At 33.0% G+C, this 17,675-nt stretch overlaps 4 protein-coding genes across 5 annotated transcripts in view; 2 read left to right on the top strand and 2 right to left on the bottom strand.

Annotated features, from left to right (window-relative positions):
- The window catches only part of LOC129787983 (protein Peter pan), a 1,185,971-nt gene that overhangs the window by 194,667 nt on the left and 973,629 nt on the right, over positions 1 to 17,675 (top strand). The gene's annotated exons all lie outside the window — the stretch shown is intronic.
- LOC129787980 (L-dopachrome tautomerase yellow-f2-like) overlaps positions 1 to 17,675 on the bottom strand; it is a 1,067,766-nt gene that overhangs the window by 194,667 nt on the left and 855,424 nt on the right. The gene's annotated exons all lie outside the window — the stretch shown is intronic.
- Positions 311 to 15,264, top strand: LOC129787971 (cyclin G). Its single transcript, XM_055823881.1, has 5 exons — positions 311 to 591; positions 5,991 to 6,709; positions 11,926 to 12,537; positions 12,602 to 12,819; positions 13,864 to 15,264. The coding sequence occupies exons 2-5, from the start codon at positions 6,011 to 6,013 to the stop codon at positions 13,922 to 13,924; spliced, it is 1,590 nt and encodes a 529-aa protein (XP_055679856.1). The 5' UTR covers positions 311 to 591; positions 5,991 to 6,010; the 3' UTR covers positions 13,925 to 15,264.
- Positions 15,792 to 17,316, bottom strand: LOC129795295 (L-dopachrome tautomerase yellow-f2-like). The gene is made up of 2 exons (XM_055836457.1): positions 17,175 to 17,316; positions 15,792 to 17,116 (listed from the first exon to the last, which is right to left on the bottom strand). The coding sequence occupies exons 1-2, from the start codon at positions 17,314 to 17,316 to the stop codon at positions 15,792 to 15,794; spliced, it is 1,467 nt and encodes a 488-aa protein (XP_055692432.1).

The raw sequence follows: 17,675 nt of genomic DNA on the forward strand, positions 1-17,675 counted from the left end.
TTTTAACGAGAAATAATTTAAAAACTCGTCTAATGTTGAGAAAGGTGAGAATCATGGAAATCAATGTTTTGTAAATCAACGCCCCCTTTCGCGGTTTTCTTATGCACGAAACTACCCGAACGACCCGAACATACTCGAAGTCGTGCCCAAATGAGCTCACTGATGTTCCCAAAAAGACCTCTACACAAATTGATATTCCACTAAAATTGCATCATCAAGCATAATATTCTGAAATACATACAAAAACATAAAAAATTTATCAAAACATAATTTTCCTTTGTTTATATTTTCAAAAGAATTGAATTTTTTGAATTTCTCTTCAATCTTATCCGTTAAAAAATAATAAAAAAATCAATCATACTGTTGCTATGTAGTTTATGGAATCCCAACTATCGCATAACGACTGCGCAACTTAGATGGGTTTTTGGTGTTGTTGCATCATCTTCTTCAGTATGTGTTAAATTTTTGCTCCAACTTGACTGCTCAAGAGACAAAGAGGAAATTTATCCCTTAAATTTTTCTCTGAAAAATTCAATTTAAAATAGCATTGAGTGAATAAAAAGTGAGGGTGTACACTGCGGAAGCATCCGGGTAGGTGAAAATCCAGCTAAATGTTCATTTTCAGCGCGAAATCCGTGTGTTTGTTCCACTCTCTTGTGCGAGACGCCATTTTCTGGCTTTCTTTATTTGGCTCCACTCTTGGCTGTTCCCATTTGGGATTTTATGGTCTCTATTGCCACGGAAGGTACCACGTACGGTGGCATTGTGACCAAAAGCATCCGCGGAATAGAAATTTGTGCAAATTGGAATGACGAAAGCGCCAATGAGTGCTGCAGAGGAAGCCCATCGATCTATTCCCTTTGTTCTCTCCCTTTCGCCCAGGTAGCACCAGAGAAATTACCTTGACACCCTTCCTGTGTGCAGGGAGGGTGAGGGTCAATTGCCTTCCTCTCTGTGTGACTCACCCTTAGCTCTCTAATGAGGAGACCTCATGGGGAAAGTTTCTGGGATTTGGGTACTTCTAGAAAATTCTCCAAACATGTTCAATCGTGTCTGGCGGGCTGACGAATCTCTGAGTCCGCGTACCGAATTTCCCAATATTTCACGCGAGCGTATTTTCATCTCCCCACAAGCTTCTGATTGACCTCGCGAGCGATAATTCACGCAGAAGTTTTTAATTCAGCCCGTTGAGAGATCGTGGGGGACCACACACTGCTTGCCACATTCGCGACAATTCAATGAAAGGTCATTCCAAATTGGGCGCAAAAATCTCCCAAAAAAGGCCCGAGAATTGCCTCTTTTTTGGCAATAAATCCTTTAAGAAACACAATTAATGTTCAAGACGGTTATTTAATTATGTTTTTGTACATAAAGGACTCAAAAAATGTTTTAAATAATGTTTTTAGAGACAATTGCACTCTTAAAATGCTTCTGAAAGGTATTGGGGTACATTCCGGAGACTTTTCCTTATATTTATGATTGACTTTGGAAGCTATGGAAGAGAAATTGATACCTTTTCTTTATCTAGAACTTAATATTTTGTCAGAAAATCTCTTTAAAAAAATATATTAGCAGAAAAAATGTTAAAAAATAAATTTAAAAATTTATTTTGGAAAAATTTTCAAGACTTTTAGTTAATAAATTGATATTTCTTACTTTTTGATTGTTTTTTCCTTTAAATTTTATCTAAAAGACTTATTTTGGTCTAGAAAAAAAGTAAATGAAAAGAATCACAAATAAGATTCGATCCAGAGGTCTTTGTGTCGTAAGATCATTCGCTAAGCAATTGTGCTGTTAATCAGAGTAAATAAACTCATGAAATTCTCTAAAATTCCCAGTCTGGGAAGCAACGCAAAGCATTCTAAGTAGATCGTCGTGCTGGTAGTTTGGACCAATTTTGAAGTGTAATTCTTTGTTTTATTTGTATAACGGTGTAGTACAGCTGAAAGCCTGATGATGGTTTTACATAAATCGAAACGTAGCTGAAAGCGTTAAGACGAGCGTTTTAATTGACTGTCTCCGATCAAAAAAACAACATCAACTTTAAATAGTCGTTAAATTCTTCAATCAATCTAATTTAAAGTCCTTTTTGTCCCTATTCTCCTTTCTTTCTTTTAATGGTTGAAGGTTCGTTAGAACTCATGTATGTAGCATCACTGATAGTTAAAGATCCTTACTACGGATTCATTGAAATTAACTTTTCACCCAGACTCCAATTTTACCCGAATTTCTACACCTTTTACAACTCTAATTCGTGTTTCTTATTCACAAATTATTCTTCCTAATTTATTTTCAAAGATTTAAAGCCTAGAGGTTCTACCCAAAGGCAAGGCTTGATAGCAAAATTGATTTAAGTAAAAGAATCTTCCTTGATTTCCTCTTAATTAAGAAATCCTCCTCAAACTTTCAAAGTTTAAAGCACAAACTTACAAAATTAATATCAATTTCATGTTACTGTGGTGTGTTCTTTATCAATTTAGCCCATAAAAAACACAATGACTGTTTGCTTTTCCCTTCAACTTCTTCCTCTATTTCTATCCAGAAAGCCATATGCAAACAGAATTGTGATAAAAATATCCGAGAAAAGCTCTTTTTCCTTCAAAAGAAATGCGTGGAGTTTCTTTTTTATGATAAAATCTCCATTTTTGGAGCACAGAGGCATTCAAATTTATATTTTTTTTTTTCGTGGATGGATATGCAAACACACGAGACTTTTAGTGTGTGGAGATACCAAACAAAGAAGTGAAGAAAATTTATTCTAATTTTTCGCTGGAGGTTTTGACCTCAAATTTCAATATGAAGACGCGAGTTGGGCCTTTGTGGGAGATGGAAGAGACACATGGCAGAGATATCTGTAAACATGGGAGAATGAAGATGGGGAATATCGTGGACAATTAATTCGTGAGGGCACACACCAAGAAATTACTTTAAAAATTTAAAACATTCAGCAGTGTGCGACAAAAGGCCCAAAAAAAGCATTCAAAATGAATTGGAGTGACGCGAATTTAATGATCTTACAGGAAAAGTTTCTGTTGTGAGATGAACTTTGCTTTCTTTGACGTCGTCAAGTCATGTATAAATGGGAGAGACGATTAGAAGAGATAAGATTTGTTATTTTCTTTTTTTTTTGCTTAGAATTTTAGACTTTGGAATTAATGAGCTTTCTCAGGGAAGAATTTCTTCTTTTTGTAGCGCTTCTAGAGGCAAAAAAATGAACAAATAGAGTCACGAAATGCGAATTGAAGGACTTCCCTCTTCAATTTTTCATCTAAACCTTCTTCAATTGTTGTCTGGAGGTTTTTTTTTTCTTACATCTCCTTCACGAAAATTGCATCACGCGAAAGACCTTACTTTTATATACCTACTTACATCTCTTTTTTTGCGAAATCCCGCAAAAGTGGATTTTTTTCGGTCCACCTAGCATTTTCGTCAAAGTGAAAGAGATCACTCAATACACGCACAAAGTACGTGAAATTTCCAAAATAAAAAAAAATCACACAATTCACCGTCAAAATGGAGAAATTTGCAATTTATTTTGCGTGATAATTCTTCATTTTGTGTGTAAGTAGTGTACAATAAATTTGTATAACGAATTTGTGCGCAATATTTGCAATCTCATTCGTGTAATCGCGTAAAATATGTTGAAGTAAACACACCCAGACGAATGGGCAGAATCAACTAATATCGCAGACTTATCAGTTTTTTTTCTCTTCTTTTTTCTTTCCAACATACAAGGTTAATGAATTGTACGTTCTGTACCCGAAAAAATTTTCCTCAAAGTTAGATCAGAAGAAACCTCCCCTCCAATACATTGAGGGGGCCTTTTAAAAGTCTTGTGGTCATTCCTCAAAACATAAAAAAACACGATAAGATTTCTTTTTAAAAATCTTTGAAGGTCAATCCGCGAACGATCCCAAAAAGAAGGTGATTGTCATCCGATTCTTATCAATATTGTTTCTTTTTCTCTTTAACGAAAAAAAGTTCCATCGATTAGAATGAAAACAACAAGTCTCTTTGGCTTATCAGTGAAGTAATTTCACATGGATTAGATGGTGAATGATCTTTCATTCGCTTTTCTTTTATATCACGTCCATTTAATATAATTAATCAGCGGTCTCTATAAATCCAACTACTCACAGAGAATATTTTCATTTTCTCCATGTTTTCTGTCTTGTCTTCAAGCAATTATTACAAACATCATTTCCTAATAGAAAAAAATCTGTTTTGGGATATGCGTTTAACGGTTGAGTTGAATTAAACTACAAGACAACGTATCTTATGGGGTTTTTTAACTCTCTCACACACAGTTCACGACGCTAGAGAATGGAAAAGGCAAATAGAAAAAAAACGTGAAGAAAACGGGAAGAAAGAGTTTGAAAAAAAAACATGTCGAGGAAAATAATAATTGATAAGAATTTATTACATTTAAAGAGAACAACTCATTCGATTATAATGAAAATCTGATGCAATTTTATACTGAAGTTCGTTTTATGATTAATGACTTATTAGGAGATGATTATTGATAAAAATGATACGTCCAGTGGAAATTTATTGGTTGTAAGACGGAGAGACAACATTTCTATTTTTAGTGCATATTTAGGGGAGTTTTTTTTACGAGTTATGACCGCCTCTGAGAATTAAAACAGAGGGCAAAATTAATTTTAATAGAAAATCAAAAAAAGATCTAGAAATCTCTAAACAGATTTATTGTATTTTGAACTAGGGCCAGCTGGGAAAATTTAGCGAATATTTGTACAAAAATGCTTTAAAAGTGTGAAACATTCGTGGTAATGTTTCATCAGTCAATTTTGGGAAAATTTTTGGAAAACTTTATTTCAAAATATGCTCAATTTCCAATATTCAGCTAAAATGCTTTGTAAAATGTTTCAAATGAAGTCATAAAACGTCGATGAATCATTGTTTTTAATATTTCTTATGTTTAAAGGGACAAAATCGTCGCTTTTTGATGCTTTAAAGTGTAAAATATTTGTGGTAATGTTTCATCAGTTAATTTTGGGAAAATGTTTGTGAAGCTTTGTTCTAAAGGTTTCAAAATGTTTTGTAAATTGTTTCTATCGATGTCAAAAAACGCCGACTAAACATTAGTATTAATGTTTCTTCTTTATAAAGAGACAAAAAACTCAATAGTGACGTAATTGTTTGAAATTTTGTGCAAACATTAGTTTTTTTCAGTTGATTCTAACGTGATAAAATAATTAATTTTTTAAAGAAAAATGTTTGAAAAAAAGTAATACAAGAACTAATTTAAAATGAAAAAACAACTTCTTTTATTAATGAAGACATCACAAGAATTATTTCCCAAAATTTTTCCGAAGAATTTCTTAATGAGTTTCTTGAATTTTCTAAGAAGGAAAAATCAAATCAAACCTACATTAAGGTCTTGTTTAAAAGTATAATCATAATTCAATAACCCCTTACCCCATATTATACCCTACCCTTATTTTCCCTTTTACAATATATTATCTCAATATGTCTAATTTATAATCCTTCTTTTAGGTATTTTTCTTTCAGAAAGTTTTGGTATTTGAGAAACTTTCCTTTTTCTTGCCTGCTAAAAGGCTCTCTCGCTCTCTGAATTCTCTTTCAATTGAGCCAAACACTTTTAGTTGTGTTTTGCTGCTCAAACCGTAAAGGTACTAAGGTTGTGCTGTGGCTTTCCTTGTTTTTGGCACAACCAGTGTGTACCAGTCGAAAGACAAACTTTAAAAAAAAAAAGGTGGCATTGCTATTTTGAGGAGCAAACTTTCTTTTTTTGGTGTTAATTTGTGCCCTTAAAAAAGGCACAATCTTCGTCCTTTTTTTATTTCGGCGTCATTGAATTGATTGAAAAATAAATAAATAAAGAAAAGAAGTTTGGCTATTATCTTATTCTGTGCAAAACGGAATAAGTGTGCGGTACCTAGAAACCTAACTACGAAGGAGAGAAAGCAAAAGGCTGATTTGGGGTGTTGTTGTTATTGGTTACCTAGGTACTAGGCCAGCCCTCAGAATGTCTGCCCCTGTACAGTGTTCCGTGGCCCCTGTCATTGTTGTCACTGACAGCAGCAGAGAGATGATGTGCCCAAGTAGCGATGCTATGGCCATCCCATCTGCTGGACACGCCAGTGCTGGAAGTTGTGGTGATGAGATGATGTCAACGACACCACCGCAATCTCCACCACCATCTGCACCGGCGTTGATGACAGTGGTGCCCGAGACAGTGTCAGAGGACGCAATGATGATGGCGGCACCGAAGCGTGGAACCCAGAGGACTTCGTCGTCAATGGGGGGCAGGCTTGGGACTCCGGATGCTGCTGTTAAGCGTCGTCAACATCAACAATCGTCATCGTGCGCGCAAAAAATGATGACATCATCACCACCGCATCAAGGGATCAACAACAATTCATCATCATCATCTCACCAACAATCGACTTCGGATGCATCATTGCCAAGTGATTTGGATGGTGCAACGGCAATGGATTACACCGGCAACAACGCAAACAACAATAATGGCTCAGCGTCTGTCACCTATGTTGGTGATAATGGAAATTTGTGCTATCAGTATATGGAAAACAATGTGATCAATTACCATCTGCAGAGTAGCACTCTGGCTAACCTCACGAATGACCAACTTCATCAGAAACTGAAGGAAGCACTCGTTCTCGAAGAGAAATTCCATGCAAATCTCTACCTACCACCCGATCCTGAGGTAAGACTTTTATCTTTTATTTCCTTAAAAATGTTTACTTTTTGTTGTTATTTTTGTGTTTAAAACTGGATAGGAGAGTTAGAAGAGAACCTAAGTGCTCCAGTTTCATTCTTAAATTCTTTTCAATTTTTTAAATGGAAATTTTTGTTCCTTTTCGCCTTTATTTTTTAGTGAAAAATTATTAAAATTATTAAACTAAAAAAACAATTTAGTTGGAATTAGTGTTTGAGAAGATAAAGATTACTAAACAAAATTGATAAAATTAATTATTGTTTTACTCAAATTAGCGGCTTTTAACACAATTCATGAAATTCTAACGTTGAACATTTATTTCCTGTCGGTTTGACAATTCAGACGTTTCACGTCTCCTTACACTTATTTGACATTACTAGCTTATTAAGTTTTTTTTTTGGAAACGTCCTCTAAAGATTGACATTTTTTTTCCAACGTCTGGCATATCTCTTTCAGCACTTGACATTTATTTTCTAACTGTTAACATTTTTTTTTTAACTTTTTGACGTTTATTTTAACGTCTGATATACCTATTTATATTTGACAATTATTCTAACGTTCGACATTTTATAGTCTACATAATTTTTTAAGGGAAGAAATTGTCAAATATCTCAATTTTATTAAGGGCTATCGAATACTAAAATCATACCCTAATTTCTTAGTAAAGTTTCTGAATTTTAAAAATAAATTACGATCCTTCTTAAAATTTAGACAGAAAAAACGTTAACTTGCCCCACTGAAGTCTCTTTAAATTTTATTTTTTCATCCATATCGACCAAAATTATTTAACGTTACAAAATTATCACAATTTAGCCAAGAAAAAAAATCGCATCAATTTGCGCTTGAATTTATGATGAAAATAATAAACACTCCATGTCGTGCTCGACGAGAGAATGGAAAATTTGGCTTTTAAAAAAATGCGACGAACGCTCCGCATAAAAGTGTGGCAAATACATTTTAAAATGTCCTTCGTTTTGTGAAGTTCACGGTGAAGAATTCTTTTTTTTTTTCTTTCTACAAACTAAAGGAGACGCGAGATTCACAACACAATACTACTAAACTAACGAAAACAACCAAAAAAAAGTAATTAAAAATCTGGAAGTGGATTTTTAATCATTCTCAAAATATATGTACATCACTGCATACTTGTTTTACAGTTCTTGTCTATTTTGCTTTTATTTTGCTTGCCTCTCTTTGTATTCTTCTCTTAACCTTGAATTTACCAACGATTGGAGCCACTCCAAGACTTACGTCACTTTTATATATATTTTTTCTATATAGTCAATTTTAGAGAATATACATATATATGTATGATGCGAGAGAGAATATGTATAAGAAAAAAAAAACAAGCAAAAAAGCAATATCTCTCACACTAAAATCTGGCTCCGTTTGAATTTGATGCTGATCCAATCTTATATTCTTTTATTATTTGACTATAAATCTTTGGTTTTTTCTTCTTCAAAATTGGCAATTTTTTTTTAAAGGATATAAGAAAAAAAATTAAGAAAATAAACAAAACTTTTGGAGTATTCAAAGATAATTTTTTTTAATTAAAAATACTTCACGCGTGGAAAAAAGAAAAAAAAGATACGTTTGCGCGTAAACTTTTAAATAAGTTGATGTATATAATTTTGTGGTGTAAAGTAGGTCAATATCATATAATGGTGTGATAATATTTTAATTTATTATTTTTTCCTTCAAAGAAGGAAAAATTTGTTTTGTCAACAAAATGAAGAAGAGCTAAATAAAAAATTGTAACTCGGTATCATCCTTCAGCACTTGCTGATTAAATATTTTCTTTCTCTCATACGACATTAGTTTCAAAATAAATATTTATAAAAAGTTTCTCATATCATTTGCGAGAATAAGGGAGAATCTTTGTTGTGCTGAATGTAGAGTAAATTTGCATTAAAGATGCAAATATTTATATATTGAAGATAGATGCTTTTGTCTCTTGGAAAGTTTAAGATCCTATTTTAGGGGAGCGAAGAGAAAATTTATATATTTAAAAGTCATTACAAATGGTTAAAAAAAGAAATAAATTTGCCTAGAGAGAGAGCATTTAGAGCTCATCTTGTGGGTGAAATGCGTGAGGTATTTGTGAGAAATTTAGCTAATTATCTCGTTGATTTTGCGTTTGTTTGTCATTCATGTGCGTGTGGACAAAGTGAAGAAGAAGTTTCGTTGTCTTCTTATTCAAGCAAAAAAAAAAAACAAAGGAGGAAATGGCAAAGAGAAAATGAAGAGGAAAAAGGGGAGGAAAAGCAAAATAAAGTATATTTTATGCAAATTTGTCAACATCTCAACGAACAACAATTTCAAAGTTTAATGTGCACACACAGTGCAAATTAGCATAAATCAAATAACTTGCTGTGCATTCAGCAATTGAGATTTTTTCTTCTCTTGCTCCGACATTCTCAAGAAATATTCTAATCAATTTATATTTATATTGTTTTATCAAAACAGGAAAATGTAAAATAAATTCGTTTTCTTCAAAGATTCTAAAACAAAAGAAAGCTAAAATTTGTAGCTTTGTACCCTCTAGAATGTTTTTTATCCACTCTTTTATTGTTTTGCAAGATATTTCAAGTCTTTGTGCATGAAAAACTACAATAAAAAAAATCAAAGAAAATACGAAACACGCACCACAATGACGATAAATGCAACGCGGTTGTGAATTTTTCTCCCACAAGTAGAGATGGAGTGATTTTTCAATGGGAGGCATTCTCTTTTTGGTGTCTATTCACCACAAAAGGGGAGACCCTCTCCAAATGCAACAATTGCTGCGCTAATTTGTGAGATAAACTTGGTCTTGCAGCGTTGCATAACGATTCAGTTTGTGCGTCACTACTGGAAAAGTGCCTTTGTGTCGTGTGTAAAGTGGTTCACCACTAAAATGGTCGCATCACTCTCTGCAGGAGACACAGACTCTCTGCTACATACAAAACGAGAGATTGTTTGCTTATTTTTTTTTTTTTTTTTTTGCTTAAAAGCTACAATTGGAGCATTTTGCTTCAATGTATATATCGATTCAGTTGCTTTTTATGAGGTTATTCTCGCTGCTGCTTATTGTACTGTCCACCACATACAAACGAAGAAAAAAAGAAAAGTACAGTAGCCAATAAAACTTGAACTATCAATTTATTTTTATCACTTTTTAATTGTGGTTTTGTCCAGTCTTTAAGACGTTTTGCTTTAGGAAAGCTCTCAAAAATACTTATATAAATTCTTGGAGATCATTCACATTGTTTTCTTGAGAAATTCCAACGAAGAAAGAAAATTAATGTAGCAGTGGTGGAACTAAGGATGTTTGGGGGTTGAAGATCCTAAAAATAAAAAAATTTAGGCAGGTTAGGATTTTCCATAAAGGTTTATTTAAAGAAAATAAAAAAAATAATAATAATCAGTATCTTTTAAAAGGTTATGAAAAAGTTAAAAGCAGAAAACGTTAAGAGATAGAAAAGAACTATGAAAAACTAGAAAAGAAACAGCAATAGTCGGAAAAGAAATATTAAACGTTAAATACGAAACGTCAAAAGCTAAAGATGTAGTGACGAAAGATATAAAAAAGGTTTACAAAGGACTGCTAAACCTTAAAAACGAAACGTCTAAAGTTAGAAAGTTAGAAAAAAGTCAAAAATAACAAAATATAAAACATAAAAGAGAAATTGTCTAAAGTTGATAAAGACATATTAATCGCTAGAAAATAAATTTCAAAAAGCTAGAAAAGCAGTAACGAAAGTTAAAAAGAATCGTCAAAAATTAGTAAAAGTTAAACGTTAAAAAAGAAAGGTCTAAAGTGACCAAAAAAACTGTCAAAAGTTAGAGAAAAAATTTCAAGAACCCAAAGTAAAGTCTTGATAAAGAGTAATAAAAGAAACGTCTAAAATTAGGAAAAATAAAAGAAAAAAACGTACAAATAAAAAAAAATGTCAAAAGCTAGTAAAACTGTGACTAATGTTAGAATAGAACTAAAAGTTTAAGAACGTCTAACTCTAAGCAACCTAAACAATGAAAAGAAAAGAAAACGTCAACAATCTGAAATTAAATGTCAAACTTCAAAAACAACGTCAAACGTTAGAATTAAGTACTTAAATAAATTGAAAACACCTGTTTATATGAATGCAATCTGGTTAGTTAATCAGGTTATTCTGGTTTAGTAATCTCAATTTTAATAAACTTTAAATCCTAATAAGTAGGGGTAAATGGGGTAAAATGGTGAATTTGAAAAAAAAATAAAAATTAATAACTCAAGAAGCAGTGAGAGCTAATCTGTCTAATTTTGTCAGTAGTTGCACTTTATACCCCTGCCTAAGCCAAGAAAGTTTTATAATAATTGATCCAATATTTTGGCTTTTATTTGAAAAACAAATTTTTCGAACCTCAAAGTTACTCTGACCACTCAACTACAAATTCAGTTTTGGCGAAATTCTCTGCAATATTTTTGATTCAAATGTATTTTTAGACAGAGTAACTATTGCTAAATTTTCCGAAAAAATTTTCCGAGTTTTCCCGTAAAACACTGATAGTAAAAGTACCCCTTGGGGCAAAATGGTGAATTTTATGTTTTTTAAAAATAACTTTTTAAATTTTTGAAAAAATAATTTCCCTTAATTAGTATAACTATTATATACTATTTGGGATGTTTAATCACTTACTATTACCATTTTTTATAAACTAAAAAAATAAAAAAGACAATTTCCTAAATTAAACGTTTTTTTTAATTTTTTGTATTTTTTTTTATAAAAAAAAAGCTTTAATTGGTAAACAAATCTCTCATTCTCAATAGATATTAATAGTGCCTTGCTAAAACAATTTCATTAAATTAAGATTAGCGAACAAAAAACGCAATTAACCGTTTTTCCCCAGGATTTTTGGAACAGGCAAATTTGGAAGGGTTTGGGAAATGGCCTGAAAAAGCATTTTCCCGTTGAGATAAAAGAAAATTGTCTGAGACAAAGTTGTAGCCCGGAAAATTTCCTATAAGATAGTTCTCATGGTAAATCTCAAATATTTCCATGGAACTCAGGAAAAATTATCTCCCAAAAATTCACCGAATTACCCCAGTTTCCCCTACTTGTTTTCCATCTCAGCAATTTAAAGATTCTAGAGCAATAAATTTTCCAACTTTATGCCTTTAAAACAAAAACATTTTGATCAGTTAAAATTAATTTTTTGTTGTTGTCCAATTTCCCATTGTGCAGGACAATGAAATTACTGTCGGTGCTAGAGACGGAGCAGCTCATGTGCTTCGTTGCCTCAAAATGTGGTACGATCTTCCACCGGATGTCCTTTTTGCCGCCATAAATCTCGTCGATCGTTTCTTGGCGCGTATGAGGGCACGCCCAAAGCACATGGCGTGCATAAGCGTTGGGTCTCTCTATCTGTGCATTACGCAATTGGGTATTGCAAAGATTGATGCTGCCGATCTCGTGGCCATCTCCCAGTGTCGCTGTACGGCTGGTGATCTCGAACGTATGGCTGCAATTATTTCCACAAAACTCGGTGTCCAACCATCAACGGTTCCCGTGACGGCGCTCACATTTGTCCGCATCTACTATCATATGTTCCGCAATGCAGCTTTCCACCTGGGACTCGGGGAGTTCTATGATAAAGCCATCTCCCTGGCAGATCTCGAGCTACGGCTGGAGATACTCATTTGTGATGCTCTCTGCGTGAGTGTTCGTGCATCTGAATTGGCCCTGGTGCTCGTGTGTACGCAAATGGATGCCCATGTGAATAGCTACGTTAGCTCGGCAAATCCCATGATTTCGGGTCTTGTGGATTTTGCCATTGAACTCCAAAGGATGGCAAAGGTAAGGAAAAATCTTTTTTCTTTGTTGAATTAGTTTACTGATAAAAGCTTCCTTTGTTCAACAGATCCCCGATCCGAGCTTCTTCCGTAGCCACAGCCTCGTTGTGCGCACACTGACGCAATACAATGCCCAGAAGAAGACCCCATATAGGCAGCGTCTTGTCTGGAAGTTGTCATCGCGTACGATGCGTGTCCTGCGACCCACCCACAGACTCAATTCTCACCTGCCAACAATTGATGAGCACAAAACTGTCAACAACAGCCGAAGTCTTCCTCGTCACCGGTGAGTTACTTTCTCCACTCACACACACACCCAAAGTCCCCAACATATGCATCATGAAAAAACAAAAAAAAATCACAAAGCAAACATCATATTCATGCGCGGGAGCTTTTTTTGATTGGAGGGAGAGTGGATGAACTTGGCCACAGATGGGGGCATGGAAAGAGCATTGAAAAGTTGTAAGTACAAGAAGAAAAAAAAAGCTTCCTTTACACATTAAGGCTTCTTGCACAGAAATGCATTTTTCATTGCAAAAGTTACGATTTTATTTAAAAAAAAAATCATTTCAATATTTATTTATGTTTTTTAAAAATATTTTTAATTGCTTAATGAGCATTCGAATGAAAATATTTTCAAAGCTTCCTATGAATTTAAAAAAAATCAGTTTTCGGCCTCACTCAATGAGTAGGTTAACATTTGGTCGCTTGCATCAGCACTTGGCGTATTAAATTTTCTTATTTTATATATTAATTTTTTTTATTTTTGCTAATCCGATCTTCGTCAGTGGGGGCTTTTCTTTTTTATTTATAATAAGATTTATATTTATTTATTTATATTTTTATATTTATATTTTATATAAGATTTTGACATTTATTTAATTGATTATTTATGCAATAATTAATTAAATAAACAAGTCAGGCTGCTATAGAATTTTACATAAATATTTTTATTTAATTTTTAAACAATTTCCGGATATTATTTTCTCGTATTTAAAGCATAATTCTCTTGAATTCTCGAATTGAAGCTGAAGCTTTTTAAAGATTTAACGAATTATGATTCAATTTAAGGTTATTGAGCAGTTTAATATCACAATTAAACGCCTTTTTTAGTGACATTAAAACTTTTATTTAAGCAATCTTAATTCGAAGCACGGCATCGTCACATTTATCACAAATTGCATAAGCTTTTGCACATTTCTCATTTTGCTTCTAATTTTCATTTTAATTAAAATAAATCATTCTAAGCAACGTAAAATAAAACTAATAATTTAATGTTGGATTTATTAGCCTAATTCATTTATTTTTCTCTTAAAAAAAATTATTGCAGAAATTGCAGCTTCAGTTCAGATGACGATGATGGTGAATGGTCAAGTTTGGTTTATAATTAGTGATCTTATATATTAAGTTCTTCACGTACACACCCCCTTTTCCCCCTTTTTCCCCTTACTAAGTTAGGAAACTAAATGAGAAGAAAAAAGAAGAAAAAATGAAACTCAACAATTAATAAAAAAAAATGAACAAAAGTGTTTTAAAAAAAGTGTGAGTGTTGTGTTTTCAAAAAGAAAATGGCATTACTCCTAACTGCGAAGGCACGGACCAACACCAACAAGAGCGGCAGTGCACCTTCGAGAGGGAGGAGAGTGCAAAAAATCAAAAAAACACAAAAGTGAAGAAAATGAAAAAAAAGTTTAAAAAAGTACAAAATATCTTTTTAAAAAAAAATATCACATTTATTTAGTTCTTAGACTTACAGTGAAAAAAAAAATATATTCTTTTCTTATCATTGAGAGAAAATTCTTTTTTTGAATAAAAAAAAATGTTTTAAATTTTTTTTTTGTGAGAAAACAATCTTGTCAAAATTCTTCCACAGAAGCTGAGTGAAGAAAAAAAAGGAATCTTCAAAGAAGAATAAATCGATGAAAAAGAGAATATTATTCGTATGTGTGTGTGTTTGAGAAGAAAGAGGAATTTAAACATTGCATAAAAAAAAGAAGAAAGAACTTGTGAAGAGAATAAACTCATCTTTTACAAAAAAAAGAAGAAAAAGAAACAAATCTAATTACAATTAATATTAGAACGTGATGTGCACATGTAACTTCATATTTTTTTTTCCTAAAAACAAAAAGAAATCCATTATTTTTCTTCATATTTACATCTCTTTAGAAAAAACAATGTAATTTAAGGATTTACTGTGTAAGATTTTTTAAATGTTATAAGAAAAAAATAATAAAATATAGATGTGTAGGGAATAATCCTCCCCTAAAAAAAGGACATTAACGTGCGATTATTGGATTAAAATTATGCGAAAACACTGACAAGGAAAAAAAAGTGTTGCAAGAAACAAAAACTTTGTCATACGCCGACAAGTAAATGAAGAAAAAAAAATTCTCTCGAGTTGCAAAATTTTCTTTTTTTATCCTCCTAAAAAAGATCTGTTTTGTAAGATTTAGAATGCAAAAAAATAAATAAAATTTGAGCACATTTCACTTCGTAAATTTGCAAAGAAAATCGATTAGAAAGGAAATTATTGACCAAATTGGATAAAAGCTCCATTGAAAGAAAAAATTGCGAGATTTAGCTATTCGCCATTGTTTGAGAACGTATGACAGTCTCTCATTGTCTGTGTAACTAAATATTATGATAAAAAATCTTCAAGATTGAAAAGTTGCAATTTTTTTTTAAAAAACGTAAAAAATGAGGTAAAATACAGAAAATTAGTAACGCAAAACAATGTCTTTTATTTCGATGGGAAATGGAAAATTGTAGCTTGAAGTAAATATTCTTGCTGAATAGGTTTGTCAGTCTGTGAGAAAACAATCTGTTGAAAAAAACAACTAAAAATGAAAGAAAATTGAAAAAGAATTAAAAAAAAAGATTTGCTTATTTATTTGGAGTTTTCAAGTCAATTCTTTTTCAAACTTTTTTTTAAGTTGTCTCGCTCCACGGAAAAGGAAGGAAAACTGTGGAAAATTTAGTGAAAACTTTCCACTGAGGAAGGCGTGGTTACCGCCGAAAGCTTTGGGAAAAAATTAGTTTTTCATTTTATTGACGCCCCCGGAAGGAGAATATTACTCCTACAAAAAACAACTGCGAATTACCGTCAAGAATTTATAAATTAAAACTTTTTTAAGTTTCCTAAGAAAAATTTTTAACTAAATTCATTCAACTTGTGGAAATATTTTTTTTGCACTCAAACTCAGCCAAAACGCAAGAAAGTAAATTGAGAAAATCTGGATTAAACAATCTTTATTGATTTCAATTCTCACAGACAGTCCCTCGAATTGCGTCTGAAACTTTAAGCCTGAAAATTCTTGTATTTACCACTGAGAGATCAAGGGGTCGATCTGAGGCATAGAGAATGGGTACAGGATCACCTGCAAACCATTGGTAACCCCTTGAATCAATGAATGTTTGCGTGCCAAAATTGTATTTGTCTGATTTAAAAATCACGCCCAAATTGTCAGGATTGAGGGGTTTGTTGATGTTCCAGCAGCGAATCTCATGTGTCTGTGCCTCTGTAGTTACCATTACGCCGTACGTGTAGTCAATTACACTCTTCATTGGTTCGTTGTCACATCCTCGATAGCCCATTATGCGGAAATCTTTAGGATTGAAATTGTTTGGAGATTTCCTTCGATTTTTGAGGATTTTCGTTGAAACTGCATACTGAGCTGTACCTGCAATTGAACTGTAGTACGCCGTACGATCACCAAACTTATCAGGATAGCCAAGAGCTAGTGAATGTAGCCCAAGGGCCCAATCATAGTCGAAGGTTTTATCGTACACAAAATGAGATTCCGCAATAACTGGCAGGAAAGTTTCATGTTCAAATGTCCAAAAGGCGTCCTTTTTGTAGTCATAAACTACCAAGAAGAAAAAGAAACAGTTTGTAATGTACAGGAATAGATCATCGCATGAATCCTCTGATTGGTAGTCCAATGTAATGTGCACATAACCATTTGGGCTCTTTGCAACAATTCTATCGGGAAATTCTCTGCGACGAATGATGGGAAAGTTGCGTGTTTTGCATCCATTTGCTGGGAGATCAATGACCCAAAGAGCTGGCTTCTGAATGGTGTAGGTGGCATTTTGGTAGTAAACTAATTGTCCGTTATCCACGAGAAATCCTCGATTGCATATTTCATCAATTTGCATGTGAAACAATGCAATAATTCGTTGATCTTCTTGTCCCCATCCTTGAACATGTACATAAGTTTTCGCATAAGATGGCAGTTGATGGGAGTAGTAATTACTTCCGTAGTTTCCATAGTAATTCCCCGTGTTGTAATTGAATTTATTGGGATTGTGCCACGCATTCTGGGCGGCTTTTTCCTCATCACTTCCACCAGCAAAATCAGAATCTTGCAGAGTATTCATTTGGTAGTTGGGAAAGCCCCAAATTGTTGGGCTTGATCCCATTTTGTATTCATCCACACAGAAGGCACCCAATGTTATTGGAACTCCTGGTCTGAGCCTGGGGAAGGTCACAACAAACAGCCCACTTGCAGGATGATACCCGAAACCATTAACAGCCACATTTTCCGGGATGTAGTAGCGATAGGGACCAACTGAAGAATCATCTGCAGAAACATAATTTTTTTCTAAATCTTTCTTCACAAAGTGACTCAAACTTTTTACCGGATTTTGGTAAATTCTCAAAGAAAACTTTCTTCCAATAGTAAACTTCCTTCACATAACTTTCGTAATATCCTCTGGATTGTTCAGAAATTATTCCCGAGAAAACTAAACAGAGCACAGCAGCTCCAAAAATGATCTTCATCGTGTTTAAGAAAACTGAGAGAATGATTCTTCTTTGGGAAGATGAAAAGTCTTTATACGTGAATTTTGGGGTCAAACATTCTCTGCAAACTCTTAAAATTTAAATACTTATCAGTCTTACTGAAAATTTATTCACACAGAATACCGTTTTATATGTAACTTTGTTGAAAATATGTAGGTAATTAATCACTTATTTTTGCTGTATATATACTTATGTTTACGGTATAAAAGATTTTATGAGGAATTTTTGTTAAGAAATTAAAAAGAAAATGATCTTCAATTTTTGTTAATCAGACAAACAAATTTTCTTAAGAATTCCTTTTAAAATAGAAAGTAAAGAGAAAGTTCTTAACCTTTTTT

This window comes from Lutzomyia longipalpis, chromosome 1 (genome assembly GCF_024334085.1).
Source record: "Lutzomyia longipalpis isolate SR_M1_2022 chromosome 1, ASM2433408v1".
NCBI lineage: Eukaryota > Metazoa > Arthropoda > Insecta > Diptera > Psychodidae > Lutzomyia > Lutzomyia longipalpis.

Excerpts from the sequence above, each read along its gene's own strand:
- LOC129795295 (XM_055836457.1), bottom strand. The coding sequence starts at position 17,316 with ATGAAGATCATTTTTGGAGCTGCTGTGCTCTGTTTAGTTTTCTCGGGA. Across the intron at positions 17,117-17,174 it reads TGAGAATTTACCAAAATCCG|ATGATTCTTCAGTTGGTCCC; the intron begins GTAAAAAGTTTG and ends ATGTTTCTGCAG.
- LOC129787971 (XM_055823881.1), top strand. The coding sequence starts at position 6,011 with ATGTCTGCCCCTGTACAGTGTTCCGTGGCCCCTGTCATTGTTGTCACT. Across the intron at positions 12,538-12,601 it reads AACTCCAAAGGATGGCAAAG|ATCCCCGATCCGAGCTTCTT; the intron begins GTAAGGAAAAAT and ends TTTGTTCAACAG. Across the intron at positions 12,820-13,863 it reads CGAAGTCTTCCTCGTCACCG|AAATTGCAGCTTCAGTTCAG; the intron begins GTGAGTTACTTT and ends AAATTATTGCAG.